Source organism: Cricetulus griseus, chromosome 7, assembly GCF_003668045.3.
Source record: "Cricetulus griseus strain 17A/GY chromosome 7, alternate assembly CriGri-PICRH-1.0, whole genome shotgun sequence".
Lineage (NCBI taxonomy): Eukaryota > Metazoa > Chordata > Mammalia > Rodentia > Cricetidae > Cricetulus > Cricetulus griseus.
The window spans coordinates 69,249,507-69,275,069 of NC_048600.1; the positions used below are offsets into that span (position 1 = coordinate 69,249,507).

At 47.2% G+C, this 25,563-nt stretch overlaps 1 protein-coding gene and 1 non-coding gene across 2 annotated transcripts; both read right to left on the bottom strand.

Moving 5' to 3' along the window:
- Ccdc69 (coiled-coil domain containing 69) lies at positions 1-25,208 on the bottom strand. The gene is made up of 7 exons (XM_027427464.2): positions 24,897-25,208; positions 11,697-11,778; positions 5,858-5,931; positions 3,761-3,862; positions 2,955-3,074; positions 1,468-1,565; positions 1-866 (listed from the first exon to the last, which is right to left on the bottom strand). Exons 1-7 carry the CDS (start codon positions 24,942-24,944, stop codon positions 785-787), a joined length of 606 nt encoding a protein of 201 aa, XP_027283265.1. The 5' UTR covers positions 24,945-25,208; the 3' UTR covers positions 1-784.
- Positions 21,181-21,287, bottom strand: LOC113836866. Its single transcript, XR_003487385.1, has one exon. It is a non-coding gene; the product is annotated as a U6 spliceosomal RNA (small nuclear RNA).
- Positions 25,209-25,563: the final 355 nt, after the last annotated feature.

A 25,563-nucleotide genomic window follows, 5' to 3' on the forward strand; every position in this document is an offset into this window, starting at 1 on the left:
GAACATGAAAATATAGTTTTATTTTTAAAAAAAGATTTAATTTTCACATTAAGACCTTAGATAAATATGCTTAAAAATATTTACAGTGCTTAGCACTACAGCAAATTCAACTCTTTATCTGGCTGGATGTGGCTGCACATGCCCGTGTTCCCAGCACTCAGGAGGCTGAGGCATGGTGGTTTTGAGTTCAAGGTTAGGCTACATGGTGAGACCCCCATCTCAACAGAAACACTCCTGTATTCTTTCTTCTTGGATTGTGTTTTGCAGTTTTTCTCTGAGGAAGAATTACAGGTGTGATAATAAGAACTTGATGGGTTGGTGTGTTATCAGTAAAGCTGATGGTCTGGCAGGGGGTGCTGTCCCCTCTTTGTCAGATGAACAAAAATGGTGCCAGCTGCCATGAGAGAAGTCTTGAAAGCCCTCATGAGGACAGGGTGGGTGGTCGGGGTTTGTGGGTGGGGAAGCAAGGGGACAGGACATGACGACAACTACAACTCTGCTTGCTTGTTCCCTGGGCCAACTAAGGGAAGGCACTTCTTGGGTGATTCTGGTAGCGCAACCTCTGCCATCAGCGTTGCTGCCTATATACATCTCCTCCTGATCCATCCTGGGAGAAGAGCCGAGTCTTGCTCTCTCCTCCACAGACTTCGGAGGGAGCAGTGAGTCTGGGAGCCATGGTAGGTCCAGGCCTTGTGTCTACACGATGAGGACAGAGGCCTCTGAGGTGCAGCAGAGGGCAGGGTAATATGGAGGAGGAGGAACGGGCCCCCAGGACTCAGATGGTTCAGTGGCTTCTCCGTCTGCTGCAGCAGTGGCCAACCTGTGACTCCTTCTCCAGGTCCTGAAGTAGATCTTTCTGGAACTGCCTGTGGTACCAACAGAACAGGGGTTGCCTGAGGGAGCTTGAACCAACCCATTCCCCCATTCCTGAGGCGGGGGTCACCAGCTCTCTCCAAGGTGTTCCTCCAACACCTCCCCCCTCTGCCTGCAGGCATGTGAGGGGTGATTCTATTTGTTGACCAAGTGCCAAATCCTCACAGGTGTAGCTCTGGGTGGCTCCAGGCCGAGCCTCAAACCTAGCTGGGTCACCTTAGGTGACATGGAGTTTCAGTTTCCTCATCATTGAACAGAGATAACAGGACCCAGCTCTTAGGATCCAGAGGAGGATTCCCACCAGAAAATATGTCAAGTATTCAACTGCCGATGACATGGGACATTAGCGCTCACTTACAAAGCCTCAGGACCCATCTGTTGCAAGCATGGCTGTTCAGGTGGATTGTGTCCTGTTTCCTGTTTCCTCTTTCTCATGTTGAGAAACTGGGCTTCTTGACTCCCAAGGAAAGAGGAGTCATGTTCCCAAGACAGGTCCTGGGCTCACTTGTCAATCTAGTCCCCAGGCTCTTCCGGGTCCCTCTCAGCTGGAAATTCTGGCAGAAGGTTAGCAGTGGGAGAAAGGGGGATGATTACCTTGATATGGTCAATCTGTTCCCAGCTTGGTACTGTAGGTCCTCAACCTCCTGCCGCAGGGTGGTGTTTTTCAGTGCTAATATCAGATTCTTTTCTTTCTGTAACAAACCAAGAAGGAGCTTGGAAGGCTGTCTCACTTGGCACAGTGGCAGCCATCATCTCTCTCCTGGACACTGCTTCTTTCTAGACTAGCATTTCACTGTATGGAGCAAAACGGTAACTGGAAACAAGGTCAGAGTAAAGGTGGATTGTCGACTTGATCTTCACTATTGGAGAGTGTTAAAAACTAAAACAGTGCAGGTACAATGACTCAGTGGTTAAGAGTACTGGCTGCTCATGCCAAGGACCCAGGTTTGATTCCCAGTACACACATGGCTTCTCATAACTGTCTATAACTCTTCCAGGGGATCCAACACACTCTTTTGGCCCCTGTGAGCACTGCATACATGTGGTGCACATACAAATATGTAGGCAGAACACTCACACACATAAAAATAAATCTTAAAAGGAAAGAAAAGGTTGGGGGCTGGAGAAATGGCTCAGTGGTTAAGTGCATTGGCTGCTCTTCCAGAGGTTTTGAGTCTGATCTCCAGCAACCACATGGTGGCTCACAACCATCTGTAATGAGATCTGGTGTCCTCTTCTGGCATGCAGGCATACACATGCTGGCAGAACACTCTACATAATAAATAAATAAATCTTTTAAAAAAGCTTTAGAAAGCTGGGTGTTGGTGGTGCACGCCTTTAATCCCAGCTCTCAGGAGGCAGAGGCAGGTGGATCTCTGTGAGTTTGAGGCCAGCCTGGTCTCCAGAGAGAGTGCCAGGAGAGGCTCCAAAGCTACACAGAGAAACCCTGTCTCGAAAAACCAAAAAAAGCTTTAAAAATGGCTCAGGGTGCAAAGGGTGTTTTCTGCCAAGCTGGACAACCTGAGTCCAATCCCAGCAACCCAGATGGTGAAAGGACTCACTCCTGCAAGTCGTCATCTAACCTCTTCCACATGCGTGCTGTGGCATGCGCTGACCCACCCATGTGTACACAAAATAAATCAATCTAATAAAAACCCAAACAAGTCAATCCCACAAATTGACAGAACCTGAGGGTGATGCTGCCCCAGGTTCTGAGGCCTCAGTCCTGGGTCCTCAAAGGACCTCCGTTCTCCAGCTCCACCTTTGTTGAGGCTAGCCTCCTCTGCCTGCCTGGCCTCATCTCCATCCTCAGCCCCTGACTGCAGTGTGACAGCTGCCACCCCTTCTGTGAAGCTGGGGCTGATGGGGCCCCAGTGCTGCCCTAGTTAGAGCAGCCTGAGGACCCAAGACAGGAGTCGGGTGACAAGGAGCCGCTGCTGCTGCCTGACCCAGACCAGACTCCTGGCAAGTACAGCAGAGCCAAGCTGTCGGGGTTGGGGGGGGGTGAGGGGCGGGGTGTAGGACAAGCCAGAACTGGAAATACCCAGAAAGTGTCAGCCTGCTGCCCTCCCGGCACTGACCAGCATCTCCAGGAGGAGGAGCTGCTTCTCCAACTCGTGAATTCGCTCATTCTTCATCTCAATAACATGGTGCAAACTCTCCAGCTCTTGCTCCCAGAATGGGCCAGGGCTCCCATAATCCTAGAGAAGGACACAGAAGGACCCCATCAACCAGGAGGTAGCAAGGGACATGTGTAAGATTAAGGTCTCTTTATTCCAGAAGACACTAAGGTAAAACACAGGCCAGAGCTAGGTTATAGAACCCAGCCAGCGCGGCCAGAACAAAAAAGGGGCCAGCGTTCCCACGTGCAGCCCCTTAAGAAGCTCCCTTACGTCACCCCGGCTTTCCTTCACCATGCCCTTCTGGGCGAGTCCCCGGGTCCACCTGGTACCTGCCCCAGGACTATTGGGCGGGGCTAGGGTGACTCCCTACAGACATGGGTCTCCCCTGCTCCCCTCCCTATCCTGACAGCAGCTCACTGCATTGGTCTTGTGTGATCTCCCTGTCACAGCCAAGGTTGCATTTCTCTTATCTCCTTCCAGGGACACTCTTGGAGGCATGTGCCTGATAGGCACACAGCTGTAGTTCAGTAGGCTGATGTGCTATCTTGTGTCAGGTTTGCTAGTTGTCCCTAGTGCCCTCTGGAGCCACACAACTGTGTGCTCCACCATCTGTCTGCCTCTCACAGTGTAAATTGAGGACCCTCTTGCTGCGGGGATCTCAGTGAAGGGAGATGTGTCAGGTTTGAGGCTTGCTCTCTATGACTACCTACCCTTGACCTTCCCACAACACCAAGGATAAAGGCCCGCCAATGTTCTGCACCCACCTGGATGTGTTTCTTATACAGTCGGCTAAGGATGGACCCTTCCACCTCGTTCATCTGGGCCTGGATGGCCTCCTGTGATAAGGCTGGCATTGCACAGGAGTTCTGGAGAAGGGAGCAGAGAGGAGACAGCAAAGAGCTTGGCTTGTCAAGGTGATTCCCTCTCTGTTAGTTAAAAGGGAAGGACTGGGGTTCTTCAGTGTGTTTCTGGCCTGCACCATACACCGTCCAGGAGAGCAGGCTGAACCCACTGTTACTAGGGCTTGAAACATCCCAGCTCTGCCTCTCACTGTATAGCCTTTAATGGCTCTTGTGATGGTTAATGTTTATTGATACTATGACAGGATCTAGAACCATCCAGGAGCATGCCTGTGAGTGTGTTTCTATATCAGGGTCACTGAAGAGAGAAGAGACACTTGGAATCTGGGTGGTGCTGTGCCATATGCTGGGGTCCTGGACTGAATAGAAAGGACAGAGCAGGCTGAGCACCAGTGCTCGTCACTTCTGGGCTTTCTTACCACGGGTGCAATGTGACTGGCTGCCTCAGCTCCAGCCACCACACCTTTCCACCATGATGGAGTGACTCAAACCATGAGCCAACATGAACTCTTCTCCCCTAAGTTGCTTCTTGTCAGGTATTTGATCACAGTAGTGAGGAAAGCTAACTAATACAGATCCTTAAACTCTTGGGATGATGTCCTGGTTGTTTCAGACCAATGCCAACCTACATTCAAAGCTCAGCCAAGCTGGACTCCACCTGGTTTTCATCCTCCACTTCTGTCTACACAGGGGCTCAACATCACACCAGGTCCCCAACTTCAGGGCACATACTCTGTACCTTTCCCTTGACAGAGATCTCTTTAGCCATTCCCTTTGTGGCAGAGGCCAACGTCTTCCTATACTCCCAGGCTCAGTCCCACCCTATGGCTCTTGCCTCCCCTGGCCTTTCTGCAACTCTGGTATTCTGAACTTCCTTAGCCACCCTGTTTTCTCCCTTCCTCCATGCTTTTGAGCAAGTTGCTTGATGCTGCCCAGGGCTTCCATTCACTGAAGGATCCTGAGTATCTTCCAGGCTTAGACCTCATCCCTTTGGAAGTCTCTCTGAACATCTGCTTTCATGACACCATAGTCCCTGGGCCTCTTTGCAAGTCCCATTCTACAGTCCCTGCCATCTCCAAGATCCTCCTGACGGTCCTTGAGAAATACTCTACTTTGCTTTCTGTTGCTATGTGATAAAACATCCAACATAAAACAACATAGGGGCAAAGAGGATTCATTTCCACTTAAAATTCCAGGTTGCTGTCCATCATTGTGGGGAAGTCAAGGCAGGAATTTTAAACAGCTATTCACATCACATTCACAGTATTTAAAAAACAGAGAAATTAATGTATACATGCTCACGTGCTTTCTCAATTGTGCTAGCTTGATCTCACCACCCTTACATAGTTCAGGACCCTCTGAATTTCCTGGGTGTTGGGTGTTGTCCACATCAGGCTGGGTCTTCCCACATCAGTTAGCTTAATTGAGGCAATACCTCCCAGGCCAACCCAATGCAGACAATTCTTCATTGAAACTATGTCCCTCAGTTACACTAGGTTGTGTCAAGTTAACAATTAATAAAGCTGATGTGTTAGAGATATGGCTCAATGGTTAAGAGTGCTACCTTCTCTTTTAGAGGATCAGACTTCAGTTCCAGCACTCATGTGATGGCTCACAACTGTCTATAGCTCTTTCCAGGGTATTCAGCAACCTCTACTGGCCTCCAAGGGCATCAGACATACAAGTGGTACATAGACATACATATAGGCAAAAACATACACATAAAGTAACATAATAATAAGTTAATTACCCTTCCCTCCAGCCCTCCCCCAAAAAACCGCAAAGCAGAAAACACCATAGAAAAAGAAGCCAAACCTGATAGCATGCCAAGTCTCCTTAAGCAACTATTTGGTCACCACATCAAAGGGCCACGATGCATGGAAAGCAATCACCTCAGCTGCCCTTAACCTATTAGCATTAGTTTTTGGCTGCTTTGGGGCTCCATGTGGCTTCCTTGCCATTTCTCCACTACCCACACCCAAATGGCCAGGCCCTTCTCACCTGCAATGGGGCTTTGGCCTCTTGGACGGAGATACCAGAAGTGTCTTTCTCGAATGCACATGATGTCTGCAGGGCTGTGAAGAAAGGAGATCCCTATAAACTCAACACTTTCCACAAAACCTCTGTCAAGCTCCTGAGGTTTAGAAGGTTCTGATGATCACCCAAGGGCCCACTGGACCCAGGAGCTGAGCAATGAATGACCTTCTTCATATTTCTCTTTCCCAGGCTGGCTCAGGAGCTGTGTTGGTTAGAATATATTGTCAACTGGATACAATCTAGAGTCACTTAAGAGGAGAGGACCCTGTGGGGTGGTGGTGGCGTATGCCTTTAATCGAAGCACTTGGGAGGCAGAGGCAGGCAGATCTATGTGACCAGCCTGGTCTATAGAGCAAGTTCCAGGACAGGCTCCAAAGCTACACAGAGAAACTGTGTTTTGTTTTGAAAACAAAACAAAACAAAACAACAACAACAACAAACAAAATAAATAAATAAATAAATAAAGAAAGAAAGAAAGAAAGAAAGAAAGAAAGAGGGGCTGGAGAGATGGCTCAGAGGTTAAGAGCACCGACTGCTCATCCAGAGATCTAGGGTTCAATTTCTAGCACCCATATGGCAGCTCCCAACAGTCTGTGACTCCAGTTCCAGGGGATCCAATACACTCACACAGAAGGCAAAACACCAATTCATATAAAATAAAAATAAATTATAAAAAAAGAAGAGGGGACCTTTCCAGATGGTGGTGGTACATGTCTTTAATTCCAGCACTTGGGAGGTAGAGGCAGGTGGATCTTTGTGTTCAAGGTCAACCTGGTCTACAGAGACAGTTCTAGGACAGCTAAGGCTGCACAGAGAAACCCTATCTTGAAAAAAACAAAAAAACAAAATAAAATAAATAAAATAAAAAGAAACGGGACCCTCAGCTGAGAAACTGCTTATGTCAGGTTGGCCTATGGGTATTCTGTGGACCATTGTCTTCACTACTAATTGATATGGGAGGGTTCAGCCTACCGCAGTCTGGCAAGAGGCCTGGACTATTGTAAGAAACTAGCTAAGCATGGGCAAATGAGAGCCAGAAAGCAGGCTAGCAATCAGCATTCTTCCGGGGATCCTGTCTCTAGGTTCCTGCCCTACCTTCCCTCAATGATGGAGTGTGACCTGGAAGGAAAAGCCAAATAAACCCTTTCCTCTCCAAGCTGCTCCTGGTCAATGTTTCATCACAGCCACAGGAGGGAAGCAGGGCCAGAGTCAGACATTTGAGGGGCTTAACAAATCCCGGGGAACAGAAATGTCTTATCCTGAAAGAGAATGAGCCCTACCAGAGCAGTGGGCACTCACATGTCCCTAAAGGTCAGCCACAATGACCCTGCAGCAGGGATCCTGCAGCAGGCATGACAGTGTCCTGCTGCAGCAGGCCGGTGGAAAGGCATGCAGCTGAAGCTGCATCATGAAATTTCAAAAAGGACAGGGCACCTGTGGCAGGAATCCCCACAGTCCTGCCTTCCCTTCTTCAAAACTGAGAGACTGAGACTTGACAGCATGTGGCTCAAAGTCTATTGCTTCAACTGTGAAGTGGGGCCAGGCTGTCTCTACAGTCAGGGTCCGGAGAAAAGAACCCTGTCAGGTCTTCCCAGATGGGCAGGGCAGAGTGGTGGAGCACCACTCATCCTACTATGAGTCTGGTTGGAGTTACGACTCTACCTTCCCAGAAAGCCTCTTGGGAAAATCCCCAGGCCTGTGAAATTGATGACTCAGAAAAGGCCAATCAATGATCAGGCAGAGGGGTGCTACAGGGGTAATGGGGAAGCACCAGCCAAAAGGCCAGGGTTACAGAGGGCAGGGCCCCAGAAGACAGAGTCCACAGTTAGATATGGTGGTTCTCACCTGCAAACCAGTACTTGGAAGATTGAGATAGGGAATTACCAGAAGTTCAAAGTCAGCCTAGGTTATATAGTGAGACCTTGATACAAAAATCCCAAATAAAACCAGGTATGCTAGCACACACCTTTAATCCCAGCTTTAGGAGGCTGAGGTAGATGGATTTTGGTGAGTTCCAGGACAGCCTGGTCTACATAGTAAGTTCCAGGCCAGCTAGAACTATACAGTGTAGCCCAAACCATGACAACCACCATCAGCAGCAACAAAAATACCAAATAAATCTTTGTTTGCTTGAGTTAGGGCCTCACTATGATGATCTGAGTTTGATCCCCAAGACCCATGTAGTAGTAGGAGAGAACTGACTCCCAAAGGTTGTTCTCTGACCCTCCTTCACAAATGTTGTGGTATGTGTGCATTCACACCCAAACATGCATGCACACACACACACACACACACCACAAATAAATGCAATACACTTTACAAAAAAATAGAATTCTGAGTATTGAGAAGATCCTCCATAGGCATTCCCCTCAGGCTCCATAGTGGGTTACTTTCCATCTATATATTTATTTTACTAAAAAGTTTAAACCAGTGCCCACAGGGCAAGGTTTTCCCATGTGGCCATGTAGGCAGAGAAGGTGGATTTTAGACAGAAACTGGCAGAGTGGATAGATGGCCAAGCAGCAGTTCAGGCTTGTGAGGGTGTGTGTTTGATGTTAAGCTATCTTCCAGGGGTTCTATTGCCAAACATTCTGTGCCAATGTCAATATTTCAAGAGTTTGAAACTTGTGCCGGGTAGTGGTGGTGGTGGTGGCGGTGGCGGCCGCAGCGCACGCCTTTAGTCCCAGCACTCGGGAGGCAGAGACAGGTGGATCTCTGTGAGTTTGAGACCAGCCTGGTCTACAAGAGCAAGTTCCAGGGCAGCCTCCAAAACCACAGAGAAACCCTGTCTCGGAACACCCCCCCCCCCCAATAACGAGTTCGAAACTTGTTCAGACCTCTGTCATAGTTACTATGTTACTGGGGGTGGAAGAAGGATTGAATGTCAATGGAGAAGCAAATCTTCATGAAAAGGATCACTTTAAAGAACCAAATCTAGATGTCTAGACTCTGAAGAAGCAAGCAAACCCTTGTGTGTTATGGTCTAGTCTTACTTCATTTTTTTATGAGACAGGGCCTCACCTTGTAGCCTAAGCTAGCCTCAAATTTCATCAACCTCTTGCTTTAGCTTCTTGAATGTTGGATTACAGGCATGAGCCCAGAAGCCTGGCCTGGACCAGCCTTCCTTTTTGTAGCTTTACTGGTAACATGTTTGATACAGTGTTAAATGCAAAGAACAAAAACTGGAGAGAGGCTCAGGGTCACAAGGACATGCTGCTCTTACAGAGGACCAGAGTTCAGGGCCCAGCATCCACATAGCACAGCTCATGATCACCTGTAACTCCAGCTGTAGGGAATCTGACACCCTTTTCTGGCCTTTGAGGCTACTACACACATATGAATAACACACACACACACACACAATATATATATATATATATATATATATATATATATATATATATATATATATTACAGATGAATTCCACATGATCATGATGCTTATAAAAGAAGTAATTCTGGAGCCAGGTGTGGTGGTGCACACCTTTAATTCCAGCACTCAGGAGGCAGTGACAGACAGATTTCTGTGAGTTCAAGGCCAGCATGGTTTACATAATGAGTTTCAGGACAGCCAGAGCTACATAGAGAGACCCTCTCTTGAACAGAACAAAACAAAAAAGAAGTAATTCTGGAGAAGGGTCAGGAGGCTGTATGTTCATTTTCAAAGTCAATTTCAATGTTGTTAAAACATATATACCTTTCCCAAAGTAGCTATACAAAATGCCAACAGCACACAAAAAGATGTTAACTAGTTGGCAGTTAAATAAATGCAGATCAAAAGCCCAATTAACTAGGCATGGTGTCATACCTCTATGGTGACCTCAGTACTTAGGAGGTTGAGCTCAGGCCCCAGTTGGCTTAGTGACAAACAGTCTCAAAAGCAAACAAATTGGCTGGGTGTGGTGGCATATGCTTTTAATCCCAACACCCAGGAGGCTGAGGCAGGAGGATCACTGCAAGCTGGAGGCCAGGCTGGGCTATTAGTAAGTTCCGGCCATCCAGGGTTACACAGTGAGCTTATGTCTCAAACAATAGCAATAAAACAAGCAGAACTCCAAAACAAACACCCTCAATGAGATGCAACCTCATGCTCACCACAGTGATGACAGCAATGGACAAACAACGTACACCGATAAGGCTGGGAGTCACTGGGACCCTTAGACCTTGCTGGGAAGAGCACAACGTAGAACACTTCTATGGAAAGAGTTTGGGAGTTTCTCAAAAGGTTAAGTATAGAAATATCATATTCTCCTCTTACATGTAAAGTGAGGTGAAATGAAAACACCAGTCCAAGTAAGTTCTACAGTGGCTGGAGGCAGAGACAGCTTGGATATCCATGATGAATAAGTAAACAAAGTATGGTATGTCTATTTGGTGGAGTATTACTCAGCCATAAAAAAGAAATGGAGTCCGGATGTATGTTGTAACATGGAAGCATCTTGCTGGGTGAAGTAAGCCAGGCTATCTGATACCATGAAATCAGGGAGCAGGTTAGCAGTTGCCAGAGGCTGGTGGGAAGATTCAGAGTGACTACTCCTGGGTGTTCCTTTTTTTGGGGTGAGGAGAATGTTCTGGAACTGAGTGGTAGTAATGACTGCATGCATGGTGAATGCACTAAATGTTACTAGTGTCACACATACCAATGCTGTAGGTATGATTTGCTAATCTGAAAAAGTATACATGAACTTAGTCATTTCAATTCTAAAGTATTTAAAAACTAAGAATGTGACAAAACTTATTTAATTAAAAAATTAGTGTGTGTGTGTGTGTGTGTGTGTGTGTGTGTGTGTGTGTGTGTGTGGTATACGACATGACCATAGTACCTGTGGAAGCTGGAAGAGAGGACTTGTTCCCTCAGGACTGGAGTTCAGGTGGTTGTAAGCTTCTAGATGAGGATGCTGGGATCCAGACTCAGGTCCTCTGGAAGAGCAGCACATACTCTCAACTGCTGAGCCATACCTCCAGCCTTTGCTTAATTTTTTGAGACAGGTTTTTGCTGTGTATCTCAGTTGGCTTTTAACTCACTATGTTGCCCAGGCTGGCCTTAAATATATAGTCCTCTTACCTTTAGCCTTGTGTGATGGGATTGTAAGCCATGGGCCAAGTCTGACTATCCTAGCTGTAATTTCTTTTATATCTCTGTGTGTAAATGGTGTGTGTTAAGCACAAACACAAGCAGAGGTCAGAGGGTAGCCTCAGATGTTGATCTTGTTTGCTGCTGCAGACATTAGGTTAGTTGGACTGTGAGATCCTGGGGATCCACCTCCAATCTCACCTTATGAGAGCAGGGATTATAGGCACATACTGTGGTCCATCTTTACATGAGTTCTAGGGATTTGAACTCAGGTCCTCACATTTGTGCCACGTGCATTTTTATTCATGGAGCCATCAACTAGCCCTGTTCTAGCCTTAATTTTTAGTAGTCATCATTATAGGGATGGAATTATAAAATGAGTGATTTCATTTGTCTAGTTTTTCTAGACTGGGAGACCTCCCTTTTTGAGACACGGTTTGGAGTAGCCCAGGTTGACCTCCACTTAGTGTGTAGCAGAGGTTTACTTTGAATTCCTGATCCTCCTGTTGCCTCCATCTCCTAACTGCTGGGATTATAGGCGTGTGCTGCTACGCCCACCTAAAGTGGGTAGACTTCCTGTAGATGCTTTTAAAATGGAAGAAAAATGGGTGTGGTGGGGAGGATGCTCAAATAAAGGAAAGCAGAGCATGGTGACAGAATAGCAAAGGCACACCCCGAGAGAAAAGCCAAGGGCTCCCTGAGGAGCGTCCTGCGCCTCTCAGTCCTCACCTTGCCAAGCCTCCTCATGCCTTCCTTCCAGGATCCTTCCCTCTTTGTCCAGTGTCTCCAATTCTGTCTGTCTGTCTTCCACCTAGAGTGAAGAGGGGGGTCAGGAGTGAGATGGGGTGGGCTAAAGCACACTGTCTCTCAGCTGCTCACCACATACAGCCTGGGGCTATCTGGAGCTTCTTGATCGGCACCCCACCTCCTCTATGACTGATGGTAAAAGGGTGGTGAGGCAGGACAGAAGCCCTATGAGACACATCAGACCCTGGAGGTCCTGTCATCCTGAGGCTCAGAGGACTGTCTAGATAGAAAGTGTTGTGGGAGTCTTTTATTGCTCATATTCCATGGGGCAGGACAGGCCTCTCCTGGTCTACATAGAGCAACTCCCCTCCCCACCCCCACGATGCTCCAAGTTCTAAAGACTACAGTTCACTTCTGCCTTATGCTGTCAGGTTCCTGATCTGTCCCATAGAGAGCAGCAGCAGTCCCCCTTTCTCCCGGCTGACCACTTGTAGTCAGTATCACTGTCCCACACCTGAGCTGTGTGGTACTCCCACTGCACTCTGGGGACAAGGCTCAGTTGACAGTGATCTATCACAGCTGTCCCAGGAGAGCCTGTGTGCCCTGGGGGCAGCTCCTTTTCCCCACCCCCCAGGCACTGGTATCCCTCATTCAAATAAATCTTACAGTTAAGGATGCTGCAGGTCAGGGGTGGGGCCAGCAACATCAGGACAGTTGTGTTATCAAAACACCTTACAGCCCCACAGTTGTGCACATCTGACTCACCCTCTCAGAAAAGGCGGACTTTGGAAACTTCATCTAAGCAAACAATGTTCCAATGTATTCAGGGGGCTCCCAGAAGACCTGAGTTCCTGTTTTCCTGATGCTGTCTGAGACAGCACCCTCCTTGTCCACGGTTCTCTCAGGCTTGTCTGCTAAGCCAATAGAGACCAGCAGAAAATCTTTTTTTTTTTTTTTTTTTTTTTTTTTTTTTTTTAAAGACAGGGTTTCTCTGTCTTGGAGGCTGTCCTGGAACAGCTCTTTGTAGATCAGGCTGGCCCCAAACTCACAGAGATCCACTTGCCTCTGCCTTTCTAGTGCTGGGATTAAAGGCGTGCACCACCTAAATCTTAAAAACAATCTGGGTATGCACCAGGTGTGTAGAGGTGAGAAGTGTCAGTCTTCACCTTCCACCTGGTTGGTTTGAGACAGGGTCTCATCTCTGCTGCATCCTCCAGGCTAGCCTGTCTGCAACTCTCCAGGATTTCTCCTGCCACTCACCATAGGAGTGCTGGGATTACAGAGGTGTGCCACCACGTCTGTCTTTACATGGGTTCTGGGGATCTGAACTCATGATTGAATGGCAAATGCTTTTGTCCATCAAGTCCTCTCCTCAGCCTAAAATTACTTTAAATATAAAATTAACATTTATTGGATTATTGAGATGGTTCAGTAGGTAAAGGCACCTGCCACCAAGCCTGACAGCCTGAGTTTGATCCCTGGGACCCCACAGTGGAAGGAGAGGGTCAGCTCTTGTAGGCTGTGGTCCAGATTTCCACATGTTCACTGTGGCATGCTTGTACTCCTTCCTACACACAAAAATGTAATTAAAAGAACTGTTATTTATTTATTTATTTATTTATTTATTTATTTGTGGGTGTGTGGGTGTCTATGGGTGTGCACCAGCTGTGGTTCATGGAGCAGGGAGCAGGCTGTGGAATTGGTTCTCTCCCTCCAGCACTTGGGCTCTGGGAACTGAACTCAGGTCTTCAGCCTTGCCAGCAGCATCTTCACATACTCTGCTTTCTCATTGGCTCCCACAATTCTTTTAAAAAGCCACTCTGGGGACCTGGAGAGATGGCTAAATGGTTGAGAGCACTGGCTGCTCTCCCAGAGAACCTAGGTTCCATTTCTAGCACCCATTTTATTCCAAGGAACCTGATGTCCTCTTCTGGCCTCTGTGGGCACCCATATGCATGTGAGTATAACCTTCCCCCCTACCCCAATACACATCACAGATGAAAACAAAATAAACATTTTTTAAGCCACCAATTTAAAGCCAGACATGGTGATGTTTGCTGTAATCTCAGTACTGAGGCAATAGGGACAGGAGGTACAGAAGTTCAAGGTGAACTTTAGTTACATAGTGAGCTTGAGACCAGCCTCCAGGGTACATGAGATCCTCTTAAAGAAACAAGAAAAAAGCCGGGCATTGGTGGTGCACGCCTTTAATCCCAGTACTTGGGAGGCAGAGGCAGATGGATCTCTCTGAGTTCGAGGCCAGCTTGGTCTCCAGAGCGAGTGCCAGGATAGGCTCCAAAGCTACACAGAGAAACCCTGTCTCGGAAACCCCACCCCCCAAAAAAAGAAAGAAGAAAAGAAAAAAGAAACAAGAAAAAACAGAAGTGATGTGTCTAGAAGTCATTCTGGTCTTTCTGTCTCTCTGTTCATCCTCTAGAATTAGTTCAATGATCCAATCCAACCATGCCATGGGCATAGAAGGGCACTGAGGCCATCAGCTCCAATAACTGGCTGTTGTCATCAACTCCCTTAGTGATTGTGGCTGCATGCCCTATGGGTGGCAGCCAATGTTCCCCAAACTAAAGATCAAATGTGCGTGTGTGTGTGTGTGTGTGTGTGTGTGTGTGTGTGTGTGTGTGTGTGTGTGTGTGTGTTACAGTGCACGTGTGGAGAATAGAGTACAACTTTGGGGAATCAGTTCTCTCTACTATGAGTCCTTGGGGTCAAACTGAGGTCATCAGTCTCAGAGGCAAACACCTTTACCTCCTAATCCATCTCACCAGTCCCAACAGTTCCTTTCTCTTTTAAAAATTAAGTTTTATTTTTTACATTAAATTTTTTTAGTTAAAAAGTTTATTTATTTATTTAATATGTATGATTGTTTTTTTCCTGGATGTATATCTATGTCCTATGTGCTTGCCTGGGGCCTGATGAGGCTAGAAGAGGGCATCAGATCCCCTGGGACTGGCATTTATAGACAGTTGTGAGTGGCTCTGATGGTTCTGGAAACTGAACCCAGGTCCCCTGGAAGAGTTGTCAGTACTCTTAACCGCTGAGCCAACTCCCTGGTCCCAAAGGTTTTCTTCTTGACAAGATGAATATGAGATATTTATAAAAATAACCAAAGTAGGGCAGACGAGATAGCTCAGTAGGTAAAGGAGTTTGTGACCAAATAGAACAACTTGAATTCAATCCCCAGGAGACACATGGTGGAAGGGGAGAACTGATTGCTGTTAGTTGTCTTCTGGCCTCCATATGTGCACCACTGTATGCGAGTACACATGTACACACACAGAGTAAATAAAAAAAAAAAGTATTGTGAAGCTCCAGCTATGACAAACAAGGAAATTGAGGCCTCATGGGGGGGCTTTCAGGTTCAAGGCCAACCAGAGTTACATGAAGAGTTCAAAACAAAAATAGGACCAACCCAGGGCTGGAGAGAGGCTTGGTGGTTAAGAGCACTTGCTGCTCTTCCAGAGGATCAGGGTTCAATTCCCTGCAACCACATCAGGTAGCTCATGATTTCCTGCAACTCTAGCATCAGGCCATCTGATACCCTCTCCTGGTCTCCCTGGGAACCTGCATTTGCATGGTATTCACTTATATAAACATAGCTTATATATAAATAAAAAGATGAAACTAGACAACGAACAAAAGACATGATCACATGCTCCAATCAGCATAGAACCACTCAGACGAATATTAGCTAGAGTAAAGTGACGGAGATGGCTGGGGTTCTAGAAGCACCTAGCTCTGCACTCAAACTCTAAACTCAAAACTGTGTGACCACACAAGCTTCCAGACCTCAGTTCCCTCAGAATGGTAGAAATGCCTGCGGTATCTAGCACTACAGAGTTCAGAATGCTGGAGGTTCTTGCTTTATGTCTGAGAAACACGGCAGGCAGTCTCTGCAGAGCTGCGGTGGAGCTCTCAGCTTGCCTCCAAGTCTCAGGATATCACCCGAAACAAGATCACAAACTCAGGCAACACTGTGTCCTTCCACATAACAACCACTACAGACAGGAGACCTTGTCTCCAGGAGCATCTGCCAGCTGCAAGAAGGTCATAGCCTTCTCAGGGCCTGACAAAACCCTCTCCAGGCTAGCACTTGCACAGTGACACCTGGGGCTCCTTCCAGGCAGTTCCTAGTCTCCACTCCTCATCCGCTGCATTCCTGTTACACTGGGAATCGAACCCAGGGCCTTGTGCCTGGGAGGCAGGCACTTTGCCACTGAGCTACATCACTCTTGAGGTCCCTGTCACTTTCTTAAACATGAATATACAATGCAAATTGTTTCCAGTTACACAGGAGTCAGAATTTTTTGTAGAAATTAGGAAGAATACAGAAAAATGTAAAAGTAAACTCCTGTGATACATAGATAAGTCTGGAAGACGGCAGTGTATATTATACACCTCTATAACCATGTTTGGAACTAGAGTGCTATGTGTGGCTTCTAATACCTTAATTCTTTTCAGACATTATGAATATTTATCATGTTTCATTAATTGGCCTGTGAATATGTTAATTATAATGACATAGGTGAAACATTCTGGGGATAAACTTAGTTTTTTAATTTTACTGTGAGGCGTTTAGGTTATTTCTTTCTTTAAAAATTATTTTCACTGGGTGGTGGTGTCACATGACTTTAATCCAGCACTCGGGAGGCAGAGGCAGGTGGATCAAGACCAGCCTGGTCTACAAGAACTAGTTCTAGGATGGCCTCCAAAGCCACAGAGAAACCCAGTCTTGAAAAACATATATATATATATATATATATTTTTCCCCCCCTGGGGCTGAAGAGATGGGTCAATGGTTTAAAGTACCTGCTGCTCTTCCAGAGGACCTGGATTTGATTCTCAGCACCCACATGTGGCTTATACTTATCTGTAACTCCAGTTTCTAGGGAAGCCAACATCCCCTTCTGATCTCTTTGGGCACCAGGTACACACACAGTACAAAAACGTACATGGAGGCAAAACATTCATACTCATAAAATAATGTAAAAAATTTAAATTATATGTATATTAGTGTTTTGTCTGCATGTGTGTCTATGCACTGTGTGTGTCTGGTACCTAAAGGGCTGCTGGATCCTCTGGAAGTAGAGTTACAGATGGTTGTGAGTCACCACACACAAGTGCTCAGATTCAAACCTGGGTTCTCTGGAAGAGCAGCCAGTGCTCTTGCTGGCCATCACTTCAGCCCCTTATTTCTATTTTTGATTTTTTGTTTGTTTTTGTTAAGACAGGGTCTCTTGGAGCCCAGGTTGGCCTTGAACTTGCTGTGTAGGTGAAGATGAACTTGAATTCATGATCCTCCTGTCCTTACCTCCCAAGTGCTGGGATTACAGGTGTGAACTGCCATGCCCAATTTTCGTTTCTTTTAAGACAGGTTTTGTCTGGCCTGGGACTCACTCTGTAGATCCACCTGCCTCTGTCTCTCAAGGGCTGGAATTAAAAGTGTGTGCTATCATGTCTGACATTATTTCTTTTTTTTTTTTTAAAAAGATGCATTTTATTTTTAATTATGTATATGCATGTATCTGTCTTAGGATGTAGATGTGAGCACAGATGCCCATGGGTACCAGAAGAGGATGTAAGATCTCCTGGATCTAACTGGAGTTACAGGCAGTTGAGGGCCACTCAGCTTTGGAGCTGGGAGCAGAACTCCGGTCCTCTGAAAGAGCAGTACATGCTATCAATCACTGAAATATCTCTCTAGCCCCGTTATTTCTATTTTTAATCATCAAATTATATTTTATGAGCATACTGGTTTACAAAAGCTTGAGCAAGGGTGGGACAAAGCTCAATGGCAAGGCTTGTACAAGGCCCTGGTGCAACCCTTTCTTAGTGACTTTTCTCATTGTTGTAACTAAATGCATGACAAGAAGCAAAACAGAGGAGGAAAGATCCATTCTGGCTTAGAGTTCAAGGGGTTCAGCCCATCATGGCAGGGAAGGTATGGTGATTAGTGTCTAGGATGAACGGTTCCATTGCTTCTGAAATTAGGAAGCAGACATTGGACCATAGGAGACCTAAGAGCCCTTCTGGCTTTGATATGCCATAGACAGGAATCAGGGATAAGGTGATGTTATCTTGCCATCTCATTAATCATCAACCCTGACCTGTGTTTGCTTTGAACAGGGAAGGGGCTGGAGGTTTGACATACTTAGCTGCATGAGCATCACGGAGGAGGTATCACTGGAGTAGAGGAAAGGAGGTACTTGCTTATGGGGATTCGGGCAAGCCTGGAGTCTTTCACACTACCCAGCTTCTCAGCAGCCCAGATCAGAACAATACAACCGATGGGCAAATGCCTATGATGGTGGTTCTCAGCCTTCCTAATGCTGTGGCCATTTAATATAGTGCCTCTTGTTGTGTGTGGTGAATACCCCAACTATAAATTATTTTTGTTACTAAATAACTATAATTTTGCTACTATTATGAATCGTAATCAAAATATCTGTGTTCTTTCTCTCTCTTTCTACTTCCCTCCCTCTCTTTTGTTTTTTGTTTGTTTTGGGGGGTGGTAGTTTTTGTTTGTTTTCTTTTGAGACAGGGTTTCTCTGTGGAGTCCTGGCTGTTCTGGAACACAACACACTCTGTGGATCAGCCTGGCCTCAAACTCAAAGATCCGACTGCCTCTGCTTTCTAAACTCTGGGATTAAAGGTATGTGTGGCACCACCCCTGGGTCCAAAGGGTCTCAATCCACAGGTTGAAAACCATTGGTCTAGGAGGAGAGTATACCAGCACAACTGCCATCTCCCATCAGTGTGCTCCCTGGTCTTCTAGTTTCACTGCGAGCAGTAAGAAGTCCCTTTTTCAAGAACAGAGACTATAGGCTGCCCAGGGTAGGATATTTACAATCAGAAAGTGCAGAAACCAACTTCATGGCTAGTATAATAATGGGCTTGACACTCTAATGGGGCTGGTATCACACGAAGCCATTTGCTCATCTAAAACTAGATCCAGGTGTGGCAGCGCATGCCTGTCATTCAAGGCAGGAGAATCTCATGTTCTAGACCAGCCGGGGCTACATAGTAAGAATCTGTGCCAAAGAGAAGTAGGTTCTCTTGGAATGTAACAGTGGCCCTGGCAGTCAGTGGACAGAGAAAGAAGCCTAAAGACACAGAAGGGCAGTTGAAGAGTGGGCCAAATCCCAGTTCCCAGGAGGTGCTCCACTCGTCTTGAGAAGATTGTTCACAGGATAACGGGTGGTGTCAGTCTGAACAGTGGTCACTCAGCTTTGTGGCACAGGCTTACTCTTCCCAAGGCAGGTTTTGTTTAGTTTTATTATTTGTTTTTGAGACAGGGTCTCATGTAGACTAGGCTGACCACCAATTTGCTATATAGTAAGGATGACATAGAACTCTTCGTCTTCTTGCCCCTACCTCCCCAGGGCTATGATCATTGCTTGTTTCTAGGCAGATTACAGATGTCTCTTCATTGTATGATCTATGAACACACAAGTCAGATGTATTCCCTGCCACCCAATGATGCATATGATGGACCCAAATGGCTCTCCTGGGTCATTAACTTGAACTTTCACCATTTTAGGCTATCGCTATAGAAACTACAAGGTGACAGGAAGCACAGACTCAAGCATAACACCAATGGAGGCCAATGTGGGTGTGTTTACAGGAGGCTGGCATAGTCAGCCTCTCAGGGAAAGATTCTAGCCTTCTCCTATAAGTCCAACCACAAACCAGAAAGCAGAATTAAGGAGCTGTATGAGCTCAGAAGGTATGTCACCAAAGGTTGTGTCTCAAAGGTTCCTAGAATTTTTTTTTTTTTTTTTTGAGTCAGGTTGTTATACAGACTACCCTCAAACTCACTATCTAGCTAAAGATAACTTTGGATTTTTTGATTGTTTGTTTGTTGTTTGGGGGCTTTTTGTGTATCCTAGCTGTCCTGGAACACATACTGTAGCCCAGGCTGGCCTCAAACTCAGAGATCCACCTGCCACTGCCTCCCAAGTGATGGGATTAACTTCAAACTTCAACTTCAAACTCTTGATCCTCATGCCTCCACCTCCCTAGTTTTGGGATTATTGGCATGTACCACCATACCCAGTTTTATGTAGTGCTGGGGATAGAACCCAGGAACCTATATATGCCAGATAAACATTCTCCCAGATGAGTTGCGTCCCCAGGACCTAATTCTTAGGAATTTTTCTGGTGCATTTTAGGTTGAAAGGTCTAGCTCATTGTGTAACAATGGCTTTGAGGGAGCTCTGGGTATGGAAGCTGGCAGCGGATTTATCCAGAATGATTGATTTATGGAACATTATTTTCTGGCTAAAAGCATTAGCTCAGAGGCCATGTGAGAGCCAGAGCTGCTGTGACTGCTGGAACAGAGGCCATGCGCATGCCGGTGTGATGTGTCAGTAATGGCTAGGGCAGAAGGTGCAGTGACAGCTGCCGCATGATCAGACCAGCAGCTTCTCCCACGCTCCCTGACATGCATGCCTTTGGCAACCCCGGGGAAAAGGTCAAATCTGCTTGGGACCCCCACCTGCATATCACGGTTAGCCAGTGACAGTCTCATCCCTACCCACCTTCAAGTCTCAGCCAAGATACCATTGTTCATGTCACTCTCACTGATCTAGGGACAAAGTCACTGTGCTCCAGGTTAGGAGAACACAGGAAGTCCATCACTAGCAAATGCAGAGGGCTGTAAAGAACCAATGCACACACACAAACCAGCTAAACAAGAAGGACAATAGCCAGGCCCTTAGGTGGCCATTAGACAAAGGTGCTGCAGGCTAATTCTCGTGGGAAAATGCCCCTCGTGGGAAAATGCTCCTCGTAGAGCACCAGAAGCTAGCCAGATGCAATATAGTCCCAGATTTAGGGCTGGAGAGATGGCTAAGTAGTTAGGAGCACTTGCTGGCCTTCCAGAGAATTGCAGTTCAGTTCCTAGCACCCATGTCATCAGCTCACAACTTTCTGTAACTACAGCTGGCATATGTGTGGTATGCACGCACGCACACACACATACACACCAAAAGATCTTATAAGATTTATAAGATCTAGATTTATAAGAACAGTCACCCTCATCTATATGACATATGTGGAGAAACCAGGCTATTTCTTCTTCTTCTTCTTCTTCTTCTTCTTCTTCTTCTTCTTCTTCTTCTTCTTCTTCTTCTTCTTCTTCTTCTTCCTCTTCTTCTTCTTCTTCTTTTAAATCTTATTAACTCTTTGAGAATTTTTCCCAGTGTATTTTGTAGAGGCTATTTATTAATGGTGAGCTTAGAAGCAATTTCCAAATTTCCTACCTTTCTAAATTTTAAAACAGTTTTAAACTGCAATGATAAGAATAATGAAGTTTCCATGGTGGACTTGTAAATGCTTGCTATCTGGGACTTGTATCACTTCTACATCTGGCCTCTGCTTGAACCCCTCCAGTAATGAGGAACTCACTACTTCTCTCTCTCTCTCTCTCTCTCTCTCTCTCTCTCTCTCTCTCAATAAGGAATGCTTCACAAATTTGCATGTCATCCTTGCACAGGAGCCATGCTAATCTTCTCTGTGTTGTTCCAGTTTCAGCGTACATGATGCCGAAGCAAGCACTCTTTTTTTTTTTTTTTTTCAACCACTTCTGCACAAGAAATGGAAATCTGGCTGCTTTTAGCTTCTCCCAGTGGCCAAGATCCTGCATCCTAGTTCAGCAGAGGACAGAGGCTTTTACTCCTTGAGAACAAAGGTTGCAAGGCCAGACCTGCCCACCTCAGCATGAATGTCCATTGTCCCCACAAACTGGTTTGCTTCTTTTGGTGAGCCACAGGCAATGGCATCCTTAGATCACAACTTTAATTCTATGTCTTACCACCTGCCAGTCAGGCCGCTGGGGTCTTTGGTACATTCAACCTCTCATCAACTTTGTAGAACAAACCTAGACATAGGAGCCAATGTTGTGTCTCTCTTACATTGTACCAGAGAAGCCAGGTCACTGGCAAGGGCACTCAGTATATCTGTGACCTAAGGCAAGACCACGGGAGATCCCAACCCAGTGGAGTGGACATACAAATGTTTGCTAAGTTCTTTAAGATGACATTATATGTATTTATTACATTCAAAAATGCTTTGTTATGTGTCTGATATGGCTCAGTGGGTAAAGCTACCTTCTGACAGCACTAACAACCTGAATCTGGGAAGGAGAAAAGCTATTCCTGAGAGTTGCTATCTAACCTCCACACATGAAGTGGCTTGTGTGTTCACACAGACATGTAGATAGACACACACACACACACACACACACACACACACACACACACACACACACACAATACATGAAACAATTATCTATATAGGACATGGAAGAAAGGAGACTGTGTAGGGGGAATGAAGATTTTTGCTGTTGCTTTTTATTTTTTATTTTTTTTTAAACAAAGTCTCACTGTATAGGTCTGGCTGGCCTGAAACTTACTTGTAAACCAGGCTGACCTTGAACTCACTGTAGCTGAGGATGACCCTGAACTTTTGACTTTCCTACGTTACCTTCCAAGTTCAGGGATTAGAGGCATCTACCATCATGCCCAGTTTATGTAGTGCTGAATGGAAGCCAGGTTTCTATCTACTGAGCTACATCTCCAGCCCCTATTCCCAGGATATCAGCATGTTTGGAGATAGCAGTAACTTATAGTCCCAGGCTTGGCTTCTTGGTAAGGTCTAGAGTGCCCGGTCAGCCGAGCCATAGAGTACAGAGCTCATCAGATCCTTGGATCTATGTGCTGGAGGTACTAGGGAGGTCCTAACCATCGGGGGCCTGTCTCAAGCCTGGTGAGTTCTCATAAAGACTGGCAATGCTGCCAGTCACCCCACTCTGCACAAACCCAGCATCCTGGGCTTTCTGCACCTCTGACTTCCCTCAAGCTCTTGGGCTTTGATTGGTGGAACTTCTGCCAAACTTCCCCACCCAAGAAGCCTTCCTCTCAGTCCGGGAGGCTCTCCTGCTGCATGCCAGGCTAGGCCTTGGCCTGACTCCCAGTTGGCCCTCGTTGCTCTCCTCGGCACCTGCTCCATGCTCCGTACAAGGCAGTGGAGGGTGGAGGAGTGGCTGTGGGTGACAGGCTAAATGGGATGTGAAGAAAGTCAGTCATATATATATATGAGACAGAGTCTCTCTATGTAGTTCTGGCTGTCCTGGAACTTCCTATGTAGAGCAGGCTGGCCTCAAACTCACAAAGACCCACCTGCCTTTACCTCCCGAGTGCTGGGATTAAAGTTGCTACCACATCCAGCAAGTCTTCTACATTTTTTAATTAGGAAAAAGATTTTAAAAAATTGTATAGGTGTTTTGCCTGCTTGTGGTCTGTGTGCCGCATGCATGCTGGTTGTCCACAGAGGCCTGAAGAGGGTGTCATATCCCATGGTACTGAAATTTAAGATGGTTATGAACAGTCATGTGGGTGCTGGGAATTGAACCTGGATCTTCTGGAGAAGGAGTCAGTGCTCTTAACCACTGAACAATCTCTCCAGGCCCCTCGCCCTAGCATCTGACTCCCATCACTCCTCTCTGAGCCTCAGTGTCCACACATGTCACGTGGGGGAAGCTTCATTCCATAACTCAACCTGTTTCTCAGGGACTTCATGAGGCTGAGCAGGAAGTGAAATTCTCAGGGTGAGTCATTGTTGTGGTCTGACCCTGTGGCCCCTGGGCCTCTATCCTGGTGTCCCCTCCCCCAGGGGTATTGTCATCCTGCTGGGATGGATTGGGTGCTCAGGACTTGATACCTGCATTAGAAATTAAGCAAAAGCATCAACCAGGAGAAGTAGGAACAGGTGTAAACTTAGCCAAGAAGCAGCCTACTGTCCTGCTAATAGGTGTGTGATGGATAGAATCCAGCAAACGCACCTAGGTCCAGGGCAGACATGGCAGGCTGTCTGATGCAACCAAAGTAAAGGGCTTTGTAGCCACTGGAAGCCAGGAATGGTAACCCATGCCTATAATTTCAACATTGGGGCAGCTAAGGAAAATTGAAAGCTTGGGGCCAACCTGGGCTACATATTGAGACCTTTTCTCAAAAACAAAACAAAAAAATGTACAGCCTGGCATGATGGGGCATGCCTGTAATCCCAGTACTTGGAAGGGAGAGGCAGGTGGATTAGTAGTCCAAGGCCAGTCTTGGCTACACATTCAATTTGAGGACAACCTGGGATACTTATGACCCTATCTCAAAAAAGGAGGGCTGGGGGAAGAGAAAAATGAAAGAAAGAATTAAAAGTCATTGGAAGTACAAGGGAGTGCCAGAGAGAAAGAGACGCTGACAAAGCTAAAGACAGACATAAGCAGATGTCAGACAGAAGAATTGACATTCATTGCAAAATTAGTCATTTCCACAATGAGGGCTGATCAGGTGCAAGGGCTGTCCATCCCCACCTGGCTGGGATGGAGGGACTGGTGGAGAGCAATAGGAAACAGGACCTGGACCCCAGGGTCCCTGTTCCCTTCTCTGGGCCTCCTGCAGTCCTCTCTGTAGACACAGTTCTGGATCTGGGCTCCAACCTCCTGGGGCTTTTCAGACCTCAAGGGGCAGAAACCTGAGTCAGTCTCTTGGGCCCTAACCCAGCTTCAGGTCCCTGGGGGAGGGACAGGAAGGGAGGAGAGAGCTGCAGGAGACAACAGATCGCCTCCCTTTTTGGCCCCTCCCAGCTACCCTAAGGGCAGCCCACGCACTGTTCTGAGCTTGCAGGGAGGCCCTGATCCGCTTCCCCGGCTCTAAGGGGCGCAATGATCCAAGGCGAAACTCCGTTATGGGGCAGACTATGTCTAGCAACCCTTGGGGTTTGGTCCTAAACCCTGGGAGTTTAGGTTTCCAACAGGTCTCAAGTGATGCTGGCGCTGCAAGGCGGTGGACCACTCAGATTGCGGGCTTTAAGACCTTAGCTCCAGACTCTGAGAGGTCAAGAGTCCGGTCCTCAACCGCACAGTGACAGCCCCACACTTAAGACCGTTTGCCACAGACACACCAGTCATCTCCTCGCCGGGACAGCAGAGATCAACTTCAGTTTGCCTGGGGCTGAGTGTGTCAGTTCGGCTGCCGGCTGCCGGGTTGGCTCGGCACGGGCGGGGACAGATCAACCCGTCCTTGCACCCCGGTCTCTGTGCCAGCCCCCGACTGTTGTCCATCCGGTGTCCCCCCCCCCCCAGGCAGATCTCCGTGTCCCGGCGCCCAGTACCTTTTCCGCGCGCTTGCAGCGGCTGGGTCGGCTGTGCCTGCAGCCCATCCTGCTTCGTGCGTCCCGCCGGTTGTGACTCTCAACCAGCCGCAGCTGCAGCCGCGCCGGCTACGCGCCTTAAATGCCGGAAGAGCAGGCCTGCGTGGGGCTGGGGCCGGGGCCGGGCCAGGGCAGGTGCCAGAGGCGCTCAACACCAGAGAAGCACCTGCGGGCCCGGGCGCGAGGGATCCCGAGGAGCAACAGATAGTTCTCAAGACCCCTTGATGAGGAAGAGCTGAGAGGGAAAAGAATGAAAACAGTTAGACCAGGCGTGGTGGTGCATGCCTGTAATCCCAGTTTTGGGGAGGTGGAGGCAGGAGGACCACAAGTTCGAGGACAGTCTGGGGGCATATAGGGGGGTTCAAGGTCAGGCAGGGGTATATGATATCCTGTCACTGAGCTATAGCCGGGTTGTTTGTGCAAAACAGTTCTTCAACACCAACCCACACCCTGTGGCTCACAACTGCCTGTAAATCCAACTAGAAGGCTCTGTGGGTAAAGGCAGTTGCCTCTGAGCCTGGCCTGGGCTCCATCTCTAGGACCCACACAAGGAAGGAGAGAGCCTAGCTTGGGCTCCATCCCTTGGACCCACGCACGGAAAGAGAGAATGGTCAAGTACACCATGGCA